The 16,561-nt window shown below is 38.6% G+C and overlaps 2 protein-coding genes across 4 annotated transcripts in view; both read right to left on the bottom strand.

Annotated features, from left to right (window-relative positions):
* Positions 1 to 4,084, bottom strand: part of cavin1a (caveolae associated protein 1a) — a 21,422-nt gene extending 17,338 nt beyond the window's left edge. The window contains exon 1 of the mRNA XM_081379448.1: positions 3,083 to 4,084. Within this exon, the coding sequence (XP_081235574.1) occupies positions 3,083 to 3,655 (573 nt within the window). The 5' untranslated portion in view covers positions 3,656 to 4,084. The remainder of the gene's footprint in view (positions 1 to 3,082) is intronic.
* An 872-nt stretch (positions 4,085 to 4,956) lies between these two features.
* Positions 4,957 to 16,561, bottom strand: part of atp6v0a1a (ATPase H+ transporting V0 subunit a1a) — a 37,265-nt gene continuing 25,660 nt past the window's right edge. Inside the window, exons 11-22 of one of the 3 annotated variants that reach the window (XM_081384881.1) lie at positions 14,723 to 14,873; positions 14,440 to 14,579; positions 13,701 to 13,864; positions 13,440 to 13,530; positions 13,234 to 13,352; positions 12,935 to 13,151; positions 12,729 to 12,836; positions 12,146 to 12,253; positions 10,716 to 10,733; positions 10,154 to 10,271; positions 9,617 to 9,788; positions 4,957 to 6,094 (exon numbers count right to left, since the gene is read on the bottom strand). In XM_081384881.1, the coding sequence (XP_081241007.1) occupies positions 6,001 to 6,094; positions 9,617 to 9,788; positions 10,154 to 10,271; positions 10,716 to 10,733; positions 12,146 to 12,253; positions 12,729 to 12,836; positions 12,935 to 13,151; positions 13,234 to 13,352; positions 13,440 to 13,530; positions 13,701 to 13,864; positions 14,440 to 14,579; positions 14,723 to 14,873 (1,500 nt within the window). In that variant the 3' untranslated portion in view covers positions 4,957 to 6,000. The remainder of the gene's footprint in view (positions 6,095 to 9,616; positions 9,789 to 10,153; positions 10,272 to 10,715; positions 10,734 to 12,145; positions 12,254 to 12,728; positions 12,837 to 12,934; positions 13,152 to 13,233; positions 13,353 to 13,439; positions 13,531 to 13,700; positions 13,865 to 14,439; positions 14,580 to 14,722; positions 14,874 to 16,561) is intronic. The other 2 variants (XM_081384883.1, XM_081384882.1) reach the window with 2 other exon arrangements.

The following is a 16,561-nucleotide window of genomic DNA, read 5'->3' on the forward strand; positions in this document are numbered from 1 at the left end:
CACATCATGTCTATGTAAATTAGGTTTGTGCAGGATTTACTTGAAACAATTTTATCAGAAATTGCTAGTAAAAAAAAAAAAAAAAAAAAAAAAAATGCCAAGCAACACATTGACAGATTGAGATGGATTGAAATACATTTTTCTAGTTAAACATACATAATATTTGTAGTTATTTACAATGTGTAAAAATGTACTTGTATTATTTATTAGTATTATGCAAATTGAGCAGTTACCTGATTTGACAATTCAAATAATGAAGCTTGCTCTTCCTAGTCAATTCCCCTCATGAGTAAACTAAACATAGAGATGTTCATGTAGAAAACTCTTTCATATTCTATTGAAGTACAGTAAGTTAAGTTATGATAAATAGTGTGAGTGTATAGTGTAAACCATATTGCATTGAAAGATATCAGACTGGGGTGTATGATAATACTCAAATCTGCAGAAATCAGCAAGTCTATCTTAAATTACAGCAGGATTATAATTCTATGGACGGGTAAACAGCAGTTAAGTAGAAGAAAGAAAGAAAGAAAGAAAGAAAGAAAGAAAGAAAGAAAGAAAGAAAGAAGAAAGAGAGAGAGAGAGAGAGAGAGAGAGAGAGAGAGAGAGAGAGAGAGAGAGAGAGAGAGAGAGAGAGAGAGAGAGAGAGAGAGAGAGAGAGAGAGAGAGAGAGAGAGAGAGAGAGAGAGAGAGAGAGAGAGAGAGAGAGAGAGAGAGAGAGAGAGAGAGAGAGAGAGAGAGAGAGAGAGAGAGAGAGAGAGAGAGAGAGAGAGAGAGAGAGAGAGAGAGAGAGAGAGAGAGAGAGAGAGAGAGAGAGAGAGAGAGAGAGAGAGAGAGAGAGAGAGAGAGAGAAGAGAGAGAGAGAGAGAGAGAGAGAGAGAGAGAGAGAGAGAGAGAGAGAGAGAGAGAGAGAGAGAGAGAGAGAGAGAGAGAGAGAGAGAGAGAGAGAGAGAGAGAGAGAGAGAGAGAGAGAGAGAGAGAGAGAGAGAGAGAGAGAGAGAGAGAGAGAGAGAGAGAGAGAGAGAGAGAGAGAGAGAGAGAGAGAGAGAGAGAGAGAGAGAGAGAGAGAGAGAGAGAGAAGAGAGAGAGAGAGAGAGAGAGAGAGAGAGAGAGAGAGAGAGAGAGAGAGAGAGAGAGAGAGAGAGAGAGAGAGAGAGAGAGAGAGAGAGGAAAAATTCCAGTAAGCACATTTATGTTGCTTAGACATCTGTGAAAGAGTGCAGTGCATCATCTGGAAAGCATTGCAGTTAATAATATTTGTGAATAATCTATAATAATATTATAAACCTCTTCATCCTAATAGACTGTTCAAAACTTTGAGTGAAGAAGAATTATAATACATTTATTCAGCAAGAATCCATTAAATGAATCAAAAGTAACATTAAAAACTTAAAAATGATGTGTCAAATAAATGCTGTAAGAAATGTTTCTTGAGCATCAAATCAGCATATTAGAAGGATCATGTGACACTGAAGACTGGAGTAATGATGCTGAAAATTCAGCTTCACATAAATAAATTACATTTTAAAATACATCAAAATAGAAAACACTTATTTAAACTGTAACAATATTTTCAAAGTATTACGATTTTACTGTATGATCAAATAAATGCAGCCTTAGTGAGCATAGAGACTTCTTTTAAAACATGCTTTATCACTACATCTCTCTGCCGTGTGGTGTGTGTGCTCTTTTAAGCTGTATTACATTTCTATAAAGTTCAGCTAGTTTTGACATGCATGTAGTATTTGCAGTATACTCATGGAATGTGCTGACCCAGCATTTTTCAGAGGTTGCTGTGAGGTGAGACCGGAACCTTTGAAGGTTCATGATACTGAGTGGGGAATTCAAGGCCAAGCCTTGCAAAGGAATCCATGTGTACTCCATAAGAAACCTGGGAAAGAGGATTGCAAATACACTCATGCAGCAGACCAAAGCAAAACAACATGAACATGCTTAAAACACTTAACTGAAGTGTTTGAGTTATAAAAAGCTAACTCCAAGGTAACAATTTAAGGTCAAGATATAGATTAAGGGCGTTTTCACACCTGAAAGTCCGCACCAAGGTCCGAACCAAAGTTCATGTTTTGATACGTTTTATACATTCGGTAAGTTTTGGTTTGGTTTCACATTGCAATTATACGAGCGCACTAAAGAACTTTACATGACGTACTTGCGTCCTGTCGTCATCATCTATGTGGGCTGCTTCTTGACATTGATTGGTTTGTAAATGGACGTGCATCTGACGTCAGAGTGTTGTCAATTCGGCGGGTAACTTTGACAAGAATGAATGAACAGAATGAACATATCGTTGCCACTATACTTTTACTATTACGGCATTACTACCTGTAGCACCAACTATACTCAAGACTAGTTCAAATTCACCAAATGAACGTCCTCATTGTGCGAAAATTTTATTGTCGCCGGCAGGAAAGGAGGAGAAGACTGCAAGCAATCCTGCGAGAACCACCGGAACTTCCTGCAAATGGCCTGAAAGTCCGAACCATACAGAAAATGCTTTCACACAAGAAATGAACCAAACCTTTGTTCAGTTTGATCCGGACCGAGACTACCTCTTTTCACTTGACCAAATTTCGTCTGTTTGGTCCGGACTGTGGTCCGAGGGGTTTCACACCTGTAATTTTGATTTGGATCAAACTGAAAAGTCTGAAAATCCGGACCAAACAAGATAGGTGTGAAAGGGCCCCAAGGAACATATGGTGGTCTAAGGCACTGCCATATTCACTATGACAAACAATGTGCCCATGGCTAGTTTCTACAGCTGTTCTAAAAAATGGGTTACCTAATGGAACAGATCAGCTGGACTCAAGCTTTTATAACCAATCAGAATTAGTTCCAGTTCCACAATCAGAAGGTACCCCTTTGGTTAGAGGTGAGAATGGTAACAAAAATGCTTTAAGTTCAAACCCTGCAAGAAGAGATCCATGCAGTTGAGCAAGTCAAATAATTCCAGGTTGCTCAAGGGTTCCTTTAAGTCACTCTGAAAGCAAGTATGTGCTAAAAGACTAATTAGTACCCATTAGTTAAGACAAATGAAAGGAGATGGAATGCACTCCTTACTCACCTGGAAGATGAGCACTTTGAAGTTCTTCCTCTTGAGGAGTTCGTGTTCATTGTTCTCTAGTTTTTTGATCTGTCCCACTTGCTTCTCCAGGTCCGTTCGCACGCTCTTCACGTTGACGTTCACCTTTCGCACCTTGTCCAGGAGCTTGTTGACTGTCCCGGCCGTTCCAACGTGACTCTTCGCCAGCTTGGCTAGCTCCGTCTGGATGCTGCTCATGTTCTTCTCCATGGTCTCCTGCTTGGCCTCGAGACCTGTCTGAGTGTGCTGGATCTGGTCCACCACACCTATGATTTTGTCTAGGAGTGACAGGACCAACATGCCGGTAGCCTGGGCCTCAGACTTCTCGGACTCACCAGTGCCACCTCCATCGAGTCCCGGCCCCAACACCAGGTCCACCTCTTTCGCTGGGTCACCATCGTCATCATCATCATCGCCTCGTTTTGATTTGAACACTTTGGTTGTCGTGGCAGGTTTGGTGGAAGCCGGCACCAAGGCGACCTCCTCATCATCATCATCATCATCAGAGATTTCGGCGAAGATGGCACGCTCCAGTTTGAAGTCTGTGTCGGCCATGGCTCGGTTTCAAGTATACACTGATGAATACGCACAGAAGCTTACTTGCAGACAGAAAGCAGAATCACGCACACACTTGGCTCGGTGCGAAAGAATGCAGTCCCAGGGTAAAAATAAAGCACTAAAAAAAGACTTGAATGACAGTAGACACCCAATGATCACTCCAACTTGCAGGCAACAACCTTCGGCAACTCTTCAAAACTTTTCTTGACTACTTTGAACCAATCTTTTAACAAGTCTTACACCTGTACTATCTACTACCACTACGTACTACTCTCTAGGTTTGCTAGAATGCCTCAAACTTTCCTCCCTTCCTCTTTCCCTCGTCTACTCTGGGACGTCAGCCAGTCGGTGGAAACAGACTCTCTTCTCCAAGGTGTGTGCGAGTGTGCATGTGGTAAGGAAGAGTGTGTGACCACAGCTCCCTGTGAATCCCGCCCGTCAGGTCTTCCCTTTCCCTCTTCAGTCCAGCCCCCAACCAAGATCACTTACTGTAAGGTCACACCCACACTGACCCTTTAAGGGGAGTCTCCACCCTCCCAGTAGAGCCTGGCAAGGGACACACATACACATACCCACCCACTCACTCACTCATTGATGCAAGGGTATGAGACAAACAGCTCAAATTGATTCATGAGTCATTAAAGCGTAAACCTGATCCTGAAAATTACGATCAAAGATATGTGTTATTGGAATCACCATAGGAATTACAATAAATGAGGTAGATAGGACGCACTTGTAATCGTAGCACAATTATGTTTTAAACTTTGTGTTCCAAGAGTGTTGATATTTAGTCCAACAGCAGTCTGGACGTTATCGTTTTTATCGCTCTGCTCACTTCCAGACCAGAGTATGTAAGCGGTGTGGATTAGTGGTCTGATTTTTGACTGGTTTTTTTTAATGTTCGAAGTTTGCGGATTTTCCTTTCTAGCAAGTAGGAGTGATTACAGAATGCTTTAAGAAGGGAGAGGGGAACCTACTGTTGCTCTACTTACACAAAGCTTGGTACTGTAGCATTTGTTAAAGTATTTTTGTTTGCAGAGAAAAAAAAAATAGACTAGACAAAACTGGTCAAAATTTGTCTGAAATGTAATTAAGCAATTTCACAATCAGAGTATCGCTGCTGTTGTTCCAAATATCAGCTCGGCTGGCATGAAACTGCAGCGGACACTTCAAAAAAAATAATGCTATATTATCATTATTGATAATATTATATTAATTTTATTATACATTTAGACATGATTTATCAACAGATCTTTTCTCACACACACGCATACAAAAAAGAAAAACAAAATCTCAAGTTCATATCCAGTCCTTCTTTATTGACAAAAAACAGACAATCACAGCTTCACTGGCTGCTTTTACTTGGTATAGTTAATTTCTCCAAGACTAAATGGACTGCCTCTGACATCTAGCAAGCAAACACGTTTCCTTCAAGAGCCATTGCATGTGCATGTTGTAAACCCAATTATAAACGACGATCAAAAAACCTGGAACTGGGCACTGCAGCGAACAGATTCATACGGTTAGCATAGCTTAGATGTGTATTTGCCTTTAATTGTCCAAAGACAACAGCAAAATACACACAAAAAACCCAGCAACACAGTTCAAGACCAACTAAAATAGAACTACTCTTTACTTGTGTTTGCAAGTGAAAAGAGGAATGAAAAGATCTGCAATAAATCTGGCTATTCTGGGGGATTATTTACAACTATTATTCTGATATGCTTTATGAGGAAATCCTCCTCTACGCATGACAGAAGATTGTAAAATGGCATACAATGAAGCTTGTTTTGCTGCATTTGAAATTAGGTCCCTTTGTTTGAGAACTCTTTTAGAAATGTGTTTAACACAGGATAAAAGATACATAAAAAAAAAAAAAAAAAAACTAATAATTTAACAGACTGGGAAAAAAATATCAGAAATAGACAAAATCTCCACCTGTGCTATAATGGTAGGGAAACTTTAATGATATTTGATTAAAGAGTATGTACACATGTATGAGGCTTTTACGACAAAAAACAAGCTGTTCATTCTCCTGTGTGCTGTATGGTAAAAGCACTTGAGTTTGTATTATTACATTATCAAGTATTTAAGAGTAATGAAATCATTGCAAATATGTTATACAGTTCTAGCTCAAGATTATTTTCAGCTCAGCTTCTACTAAATATTTCTAGCTTACTTGAAATTTATTCCATTAATGTCCTGATGTAGAACACCTGAGAAATGTAGAGCCTTACAAAGTCACAGTGTTCACACAAATCATAAAATCTCACACATAATCTGATTGGCTCCTGTTGTTTAGAGGTGTGGCAGTTGGGAAAAGGAGAGAATGTGGGTGTGGTTTAGTCTTCAAACTTGCCCTCCAGAATGCTGTCAAAAGAGAAAGGCATGAACTTGAAGCCTTGTCCAGTGTAGAATTTATTCTGAAACTCCACCCTACAGAAATAAAGTGGGAAACAAAGTCAGTGAATTACAGTTCTGGATGAAATTAAATTATTATTATTATTATTATTTTTTTTTTTTTTTTAGCACATTTCAATTGAGCTGTCAGTGTCCAAAAGAGAGTTCCATTTACAACTAGAAAAGTGCATTTCCGGAGGAACTGCAAAGTGTGCTTGCTCTGGTGCGGTTCACTAACGTTAGCAGGTAGTGGATAAGGGTGCGTTGAAGTTTGCTTGATGTGAGAATTTCAACAATAGTACTTTTTTCAAGATTGTGCATATAAAGGCCAAACAGCGTTATCCATGTTGTTGCGATTGCATCGCTAAGCTAATGGTGAAACTGATAGCGTTCTTCATTTAATTACAATATGAGGACTGACGGTAGGCTATAAAAAACAGCGTTTCTGTGTAGGTGATGACAGTCTTCATTTACTTTATCCAATAAGCCAATACAAAACTTACCCAGCTGTTCTGTGGTTGAGTGTTCCCTTTGATTAGGAACAAATTTACTATCTCAAATTAAGGTCAACCGTAATTAGCGATGCTTTGATTGCTGCTGTCAAGATGGTTGTCATCACCTACACAGAAACGCTGATTTTTATAGCCTACCGTCAGTCCTCATATTGTAATTAAATGAAGAACGCTATCAGTTTCACTATTAGCTTACTCTAGCGATGCAATCGCAAAACATGGATAACGCTGTTTGGCCTTGCCTAACTTTATATAACATATGCGCCATATGCTAGAGTTACACATCCCGCTGCCATTTCAGGGCTTGAATTTCGGTGCGGGAATGTGGGGATTGCGCATTTACATTTACATGAACAAGCAAAATCCATTTAATGACTTTTAATGCTTTTTAATGCCCCGCGGAAACCCTGGCTGATCATAGCTGTACAGGGCGCCTTATTATTTTTCATCTCCATAAATATATCTAGTAGTAAACCAAGGCCGTGACCAGGGTTTGAAAATTAGTGAGGTCCGGGGTGAGGTGCAGGGCCAGATTAAGAATTCAGAGGCCCCTGGGCACAATGTCTTGTAGGCCCCCCTAAGGCAGGCCAAATGTATAGTTTGTCCAAGTACATTTTAGGACATTAAAAGGAACTTTGTTGTACTATGCTGGAGTAAAGTTAATAAATTATCGTTCTTTACCATAGGATTTTTAAAACTATGTTGGGTAAACCTCTGTCCCTCTAGGGGGGTTCGAGGACATGCTCCCCCGCAAGAAAATTTTGTACATTTTAAAGTTAAATGCATCAGTCTGGTGCACTTTGAGAGCTCAAAATTAAGAGCTTTAACGGGCTTCAACCATAGACTGTAAAAAAAAATGGCTTCAACCCATGAACTGTGCACAAAGAAAAAGCATTGACTTGTACCTGGACATTAAAGAGGGCTAAAACATATTTTTTAGTTATGATATAGAGTCTCAGTCTACATTAAATTATCACTGGTGTTTTAGGACGCCAAACAATTAGTATAATAATATAATAATGATTTATATAATTATTCCTATGACATAAAATAGCCTATAAACGTACTGTATTAAATGAAAATGAATATTTCAAAAGTATATTTTACATTACACTACAGGAAAATTACAATATTTTTGTCCTAATGTCTTCTCCACTAGCAAGAAATAAACTCTTTGATCGCGTGAGCAAAGTGCGCACTTTTCTTTAAATCACGCAGCACAAACATAATGCCTATATAGGATACTTAAAGTCTTGTGCTGTTTTATAAAGCACAAAACCATATCACGGTTTCGATTTTAGTTCGTTGGCAAAATATAACGCTAGAGACCTTTATGTTAGCTATACATTTTACATCTCATGTGTATTGGGAAAAGGGAGAAGAGCGAGTTCGGCAAAAGGCGAATTCGAACTTGAGTCGAACGCGTCAAAAACTACTTTGTTTTAAGCACCTCACGCACGCTCTCAAGCCCCGTTCACTGTTCTACCTTCTCGCAGCAACATGAATTGCAAACACACATGTGACGTGGTTTAAACGGCTAATTAATCATTCAGAGAGCTTGAAATTTTATTTTTGAATACAAAAAAATTACCGAGGTCCAGACCTCGGTGACCTCATAGCTGGCTACGGCCATGAGTAAAGCTAAGGGCTAGAAATCTATTAATCTTTTGCTGATACTTCCTTGTCATCATGGCGATCGGAGTTCACGGTTGCATAGCAACGACAGACGCCACGGGACAGCAAGCGAATGTGGAAAGGAGAGAGCGGCGCGCTCGCGCTTTCCACTTGTTTTTACATATCTAGAGAGACGTTGTTGATTGTTTGAGCATGTGACTGCACGTTTCACCTTGTTTTCTGTTGTTATGCGCAGCATATTTCCCGCGCGCACAAACACAGCCACAGACAATTAATTGTTCGGTTAGCGAAGAAGACCGAATGTATGATGCATAGGCTAATAATCTTTAGATCCCCCCCATGTGACCCATATAAGCGGTGGAATTCCCTCCCAGTTTAAAAAACAAAATTCATGCCCTGCATTTATTAAGGCAAACCTAGTAAAAACTAATGCAGTCTATTCACTGACTTGGCAGCTCTGTGAAATGTAATACAACAGTGCCACCTACTGTCTAAATGCATTAACATTAAAAGTCTGAGTTGAAACCTAGACATAGGTAAATGGGTTTGTCAATTAGCCTGAAAAAAAAAAATAAAAAAAATTCAGATCTTGTACATCCTCACCTTGGAGTCTCGAGTTAATGTACAAAGTTTGGTTTCGATACGTGACAGCGTTCCTGAAATATGAACTACTTCCTGTTTTGGCGACTACGCCGCCGATTTCGTTTGTCTGTGACTGGCAAATGCTTCCGAAAATCAAAAATCCTTCTAGTAACTTTTGTGAGGCTTGGTCCAAGGATCATGTACGTCCAGTTTCGTGAAGTTCGGACCAAATTTGTGACCTGTGAAACTTTAGTTTCGCTTTCTGTTCAATCCACTATGGCGGACGAACGACATGGACTTGTGATGTCATCTTCGCGAGCAACTTACACCGGTACTGACCGAACGTTTTAAAGTTGAAACGGTGTCTCTGTCTCAAAGGGCCTAGGCGCAGGAGCTGGCCAAAATTTTTCTCCCGGGAATAATAATAATAATAATAATAATAAGAAAACTTAAGAAGAACAATAAGTGTGCTGCTTTCAGCAAGCACACTTAATAATAAGAAAACTTAAGAAGAACAATAAGTGTGCGCTTTCAGCAAGCACACTTAATTACTTATTCAGTTCGGTTTTAAATCATGGACTTAATAAAGATTTGGTTGGTAACTTTTCAGGGAGTGAATTTGGTTGTAGAATAGAGTTCTCGCTCATGCAAATAATTAAACTTTGTGTGTACAGAATAAGACTAAGCACTCAAAAGAATCAATACAATGGTATTTTTTCTGCAGTGTGCATGTAACCATTGATAGGGGGCAACAAAGAGTCATCTGCTCTTAAAACGGTTTAACTGTAATTTATAAAGGCAAGCAAAGTGTGTGTATGTGTGTACTTACCAGTGCAATCTAAGAGCATGAAGGAAGGCAGATAGGCCTTCCATGATCAACAGAATACACACTGTCAGTGTAGCAAAGAAGGCAAAGATGATTGATAGGACCAAGAATCCACCAAAATTCTTAGAAGCAAGGCCCATGTGCATCACCATTGACCACAAGACCTCAGAGAGCTCTGTAAGAAAAAAGAAACACATTTTAAGAAAAACCTTGTAAACAATTACTTTATTTCTCCACATTGAATATTGAGAGGAAAAGCATGTAAGTAAATTTTTAGAGGGTTCCCATTCATGACTTTCCCATTCATTACTTGTTGGAATGGGATTTTATGAATGAATTCATAATTGGAGGAAGCAGTTTACTTCTTTTACAGGGGCTTACATTACTAAAGTCTTTGCCTACGACTCTGAGCAAAAATTATATTCACTGCAGAAATTTCCATTTATTTCTCAGGCCCAGATATGACCAGGTTTCAGTTTGTATTCAATACAATAAATGTGCATGCGTGTGTGTGTGTGTGTGTGTGTGTGCATTACTTACGTGCATGGGCCAGACTCAACGCCCAAAGTCGTAGATAAGAGGCAGTGTTTGAGACGCAGCCTAAGCAGTATTCTATTGTGTGAATGGCCTGATGCACTGCTTCATCTGCAAAATTAAACTAAAGAGAGAGAGAAAGAGAGCAATAAGAGCTATTCAGACTGATGAAAACATTAATCTAATCCCACTCCCAGCTCAATCACAGCATGATTAACAGCCCTGGATCTCACGGCATACGAACAGAATCACAGCGCAGGGCCTTTCAGATCATCAGCATCATTTGGTGTGATTTAAATCAGAATCACGCTCCAGCACGGCTCACCAGATCGTTCCCATGTAATGATGGCGGCTAAAAACTAAGGAAAATGGACGTCTAGAAAAGAATCTATCTAGTTGTGCTGGAAAAGAACCGAACACCAAAAACAGGAGACTACCAACACTGAAACCTGCAGGGATACACACAAGCCGCACACGCACACACACACAATCACACACTCACACACACAAATGTAAAAAATGATAGCAAACATCTACACAGAGAGTCGAGAAGGCTGTCTGCTCTTACCACTTCTTCCTCTGACTGCTTGAAATATAATCAGAGACATGCAAAGACAGACACACAGGGTTAAAATAGGGTTAATGACAGAGTTAGAATCTGATGAAGAGACAGTGGGGGAAAAACTGTTAAGTTCACAGAAAATGCAAAGATCTAATGACCGACACATTTATTTTCCGTCACAGCAAAATACAGTGGCCCCAAAAAGTATTCAAGTCACACTAATACAAATGTATGAATGCCTTAATACAATAAATCAAAGCAATTGGCATTTATTTTAAAGAAACACAGCACACTTAAAAGTACACATTTCAGAAAAAGACTTGTTAGGTTTTAAATGATAAATTATAGAGTTGATTTTATAAAAAAGACAATTGTCTGGACATTTTCTGTTTGTCAAAATTGGAACACAATGTGTTGAACTACATTCTACTAGGACATCTTTGTAAATTTGAGGGAGGAATTAATTTGTGATGAATTCATACATCCTCTAAAATCATATTGATACTGTAAGTAATTGCAAAAAAGCTGGGAAATTTAAGCTGTTTACGAGAAAAGGTCTAGCGTCATTTGTTTGCAGATACCACTAAATTCATACATTTTTAAGTGCGGCTTCAGTAACCAAATACTTTTGCAGGGTCACTGTACACACCAAAACGAGAGAGATAAACAATCCTGGAGATCTGACTTCAGTCTCCAGTAAATTGACTATGGCTAACTGCGTTTTACTGACAGGCCTGTTTGAAGCGGAAAGAGGAAGATTATTGGCACGAATGTACTGAAATGACTGCATCTCAAACCCTAAAATAAAGCAGGTAATTGTATAAATAGTTTACTATCTTCCTCCATTTTATTCTCAGAGAAGAGAAGCTCAATTAGTTGAGTGCGTGTTTGTTTAGTGTTTTGAGACTGGTTTCCCTGGGATACAGTGGTTGGGGGGAGAGATAGTGCTTTTAAAAGTGGAAGACCCAGTTTAGACCAGCACTGGTATGCAGATCACAGATCCAGTGAGTCACAGAAAGGAATGCCCACTGCAGCAATTTTTGGTACCCTGGTGTAGCTTGTCACCGTGTGGGTGGTAACAAGTTGCACATAGACTATCATGAAGAAAAAATCTATTTAATTACGTTACAATAAAATGTTAAGCTATTTTCAGAATCAAAACATGTCATCACACAGAGTGTCGGACAGAAAAACCCGACCCAAATAAATATGCTCTTGGGTCGGCAGAACAGGAGTCATTCTCTGGCTATAGAAAGACTATTGTTAGACTTCACAAACTAATGCTACATCAAAGCATCTTGGTAATATAAAAAAGGACACAAGCATGGGTAATCTATTTAATTAGTATGACAAAAAGTATTATTTCTATGTTATTCTATAGCCTAGTTGAGAGAAAGAGAGAGACAAACAATCGAAAAAAGAGAATCTTCCCTCACCTCAGGTTCTTCGTCTAAGTTTTGGGAAAGCTGGTCGTGTTGGATGATCTCAGCTTCATCATCTGTGGGGCCGTTACCCACATGGATTCCCCCAAAGTTTTGTGTTCCCTGCAGCAAAAATCACACTAGGTCATAGCTGAGCCATTATATAATAATCTAGCACATCGGTTTTCAGGGTTCCCACGCTAGCTGACCAATGAATTTACATTGGTTGTTCAGTCATTTATGATAGATTTTGTGGAGCTTGCACTCAAAAAGACTTTTAGCTGAAGAAACACTTTAGAACTGAGCATAATAATAAAAAAAAATACACTATAGCTCTTTTTTCTAAAAAAATAATACTTTTAATGAGCTAGGACAAATTAATTGGATCTAAACAGAGTAAAGACACTTTACAAAAATATTTATTTCAAATAAAAGTTATTTTAAACTTTCTATGCATTAAATAGTTGCATCAGTCCACATCCCACAAACGTCTCACTTTGGATATGGAAATGACAAGATAAAAACACAAAATCTAAAAACAAACTGGGTATGTAAGAATCTTGAATGTGGTGTGCGAGCGTCTCAAACAGGTCCTTACCAGGTGTCTTCTCCAGAGGTATTGCCTGCGCATTACTAGGGTCTTTACTATAAGCATACATGGTACACAGGCGAGAGCTATAACAACTAGCAGACACTGAATTACCATCTACAGAGAAAGAGAGAGACAAAACATCAGTTTTAAATGTCATGGCATCTCACCTGCCACATATACTGATTAAATCGGTATGTGTTGGTAATGTGTACCTGTCCCTTGTATAACGGTTTGATAGTGGGATCATTGTAGCTGAAGAGGCACATGTTGATAAAGGCTATTAGAAGACTCGGGGCATCTTTTGAGGTCTTGGCATCATATGCCAACCACTTGTAAAAAATGAGCAGCATCAGGTAGCCAAACAGACTGATCATGAAGACGATCTCAGGAATAAAACCCAAAAAGATGTTCAGAGGTTTTTTGAAGTACCTTCAAACATAGACAAACAGACTTAAATTAGCATAAAATATGAACACAGATCTATTGAGAGTAATAATGGACAAGTGCATACAGGTGATTGAAAAGACTGAGAATAACTCCAAACGTCATGTGGATGACTCCCAGAATTATTGACATCTTCATCTTGAAGGAGTTCAGAAACGTCAGTTTGTTGGTGGCAATGTTCCAGATCTGACAGGAGAAAGTAAAAAAACCTTATTTAGAGGACTGAATTTAGATTATCTTTGCTACAGAACCGTTTAGAAACTAGGTGCTTACTGGATCAATGCCAATTGGATAGGGTCCGTTAAACACTTTTGGCACAGCAGGGTTCAGCTGTAATATCCGGTTTTCCTCCAGTGTTGTAAACCTGAATGAGATGATGGAAAATTCCATGTTAAATTTATAATTAATTCAAATTAATAGCTATGCATAAAGATCTGACCTGAACGATAGAACGGATCTATTCAAACTCAAACAAGTGGCTGATTATGAGTTACAAAGTTTTTGCAAATCAAAGGGTTGGAACGAACAACTTACGTCCAGTTGTCTCCTTTTTCTCCAAACATGGGTCTGACGCTCCAGCCAGAGCCAAAGACATTGAGGGATTTGGAGAAACAGTCATTGTAGATAATACCAGTGTACACTGAAAATAGTCCCATCAGGAGAATAATGTAACGGCCCGCAAATATCATGTTAAACATCTAGAGAGAGAGAGAGAAACTGATTTGTGATGGTCCAAATTGTCACATATGCATAATAGAAAAAAAACTACATTTTAAATAATGTTTGTAAAATTACATCTTTTAACCAAGTACTATCAAAGTCAGTATCATGGCTGAAATAAATACAGATACCTGTATTATTTTTTAATAATATATAAAATGAATAATTAAATTATATTTATAAATATAAATAAATTGTAATTAAAGCCACAATTTAAGAATAAACAGTCCATTTTCAAACTACGTTTTTTATTCACCACAAACAAAAGAAAATAATCTCATAACAATTTTTAACTTGAGCTTGAAACAATCATCTGACAAACTTAAAACAATCATCTCACTAATAATAGTCACATTTAGCTTAGCCTGTGAATTAACCCACAATGGGAGATGTCCGTTTTATTTTTCACTAGTTTAACACAATTATGATCAATATTTTCTATATTCAGGACCTATATACACATAAAGGCTATATGACATGAGCAATATTTGATATGAATAAGGACAAACATCAATAATGAGATGGGTGCATAAATGGATGGGTGGATGGATACCTCATTGTCGTTTTTCTGGGCAATTAATCGGCTCTCTCGCAGTACCAGATAAAGTGCAGCACAGGTCATGAGAATACCGTGACCCAGATCGCCAAACATGACCGCAAACAGGAAGGGGAAGGTGATGATGGTGTATGGAGCTGAGCACATGAGCACAAAAATGGATGCAAACAATATGTTGTGACACCTACAGAAAATACGTATGCTGATCTGAAGCCCATTTTAATCACTGCAGAGGACTTTGGGACTTGCTCAGAGACTAAAGGTTAAAGTGCAGGGTTACCTGGGTTGATCTCCCGGTAGTTGCTGATGCCGTAGGCATCGACGATGTTCTGAAAGCCAGAGGTGAACTTGTTGGTTTTGTTGTAGGTGGGTGGAATCTGCTTGGTCTGCATTCTGTTCAGGATGGAGGGAACAGTGGATCCACTTTTCTCCTGCAAGAAATAATGGAATTGAACACAAACAGCTATGCATAAAAATAAAAGCTCCAGTTTGCTTCCCAGTAAATAGTGGTGCAGTTGTATGAATGCCCAGATTTATAAACATTTCACTTGTCTTTGCAACTCTACATTGCATTTATTTAAGTGTTAATATGTCACTCGTTTGCTTAAATTTTAAATAGATTCTGTATATCCTAAACTGAACTTGAGTAGTAGGTGAAGTCTACAGCATGTAAGTGCATGTGAAGGCAATGTGTAAGACAGCTGATATTAATAGCTGCTAGTTAAATAAGGCATGAGGAAAAATGCCATGTGTAAGGACAGGCTTTGAACTAGCACGCAAGCACAATCCCTCACATTTCAACATGGACTTAACACTATAACACTTCTAGTTTAGGTTCTAGTTAAGGAAGCTACTTTTTTGTTACTAAAAATGGTTTGCACAGATTTACAAACTGGTCCATCTGTAGGTTGCTGCCACTATATAAACGATGTCTAACCTGTTTTAACCCTATAAAGACAGAGGCAGACACAGAAGAACAGAAGGTGAATTTGTGTGAGCAGTTAATCCTCTTAAGATGTGACTATTACGAGGTTAACATTCCAATAACCTCTGACCCTTACACTACAACCTCTCATCGCAGGGATTACAGGTATTACACCCACCCTGCCCTCACTGTCTTGCTGTAAGGCGTGAGAATCTGGACCTCACGGAGGCATCCTTAACTCGCACACACCTTCTGCTGTGAGTAACTATGAGAATCTAGAATCTATCGCTCAAGGGATCTTCAGCGCACATACTATATCATCCTGAGACCAACCAGTTCAGTGCAGGTCATGCGTACCATGCATGTTCTAGTGCATTTTTGTCTGTTTACATAAACTGTAAAATAAATCAGCAAATAAATACTATATAAACAAATAATAACACTATAATATCTGTGATAACAAAGAACAGAACATGCTGTGTATTCAAATTCGGTTCATGTAGATTTAGTGGAAGTTCAGATTTCTGTTCAGACGTGCTGACGCGATCATTCTGACTTAATGCACTGTATACTAGTATGCATTCAAAGGACAATATAAAGAGTCTTTTAAATATATTTGATCATTTTAGTGAAAAAGATGTATGTATTTCCCAGTTAATTTAATAAAAACCTGAAATGTTTTATTTATATTACATTTTTTATAAAAACAATTTTATAACTTACTATTTACTACTGATATAAAACACAAACACAAGCATTCTCTCTTTCTTTTGTATTTGCACTAAACACTGAGGGAGTGGATGACCACTGCCAATCTCGCCCATCGTTTTATCCATTTTTTATCCAGAAGTGATTGACAGAGTACATTTGTGGCACTATGGGAGGAGGATCAGGTTTCAGCTGCTCTTGACCACAGGAAAATTCAGACTTTGATCTGAGGGGTCTCATGACTCAATGTAAAAGCATCTGAGCATTCCGTCCTAACACTCAGTCCCCTGTGTGCATGTGTCTGTGTCCTGGGATAACACAAGCTAAAGTCAAGTTTACAAAGTGTGAGTCATTGAATGTGATGACAAGAACAAAGAGTCAACTCCTTAGAGACAACGCATGTGTGGTGATAATATATGTGATCTAACATGCCAATGTGAAATGGACTAAATTCATATGTACAGAACAAACCCATACAATCTCAAA

The sequence above is a fragment of the Scardinius erythrophthalmus genome (genome assembly GCF_964197995.2).
Source record: "Scardinius erythrophthalmus genome assembly, chromosome: 1".
Lineage (NCBI taxonomy): Eukaryota > Metazoa > Chordata > Actinopteri > Cypriniformes > Leuciscidae > Scardinius > Scardinius erythrophthalmus.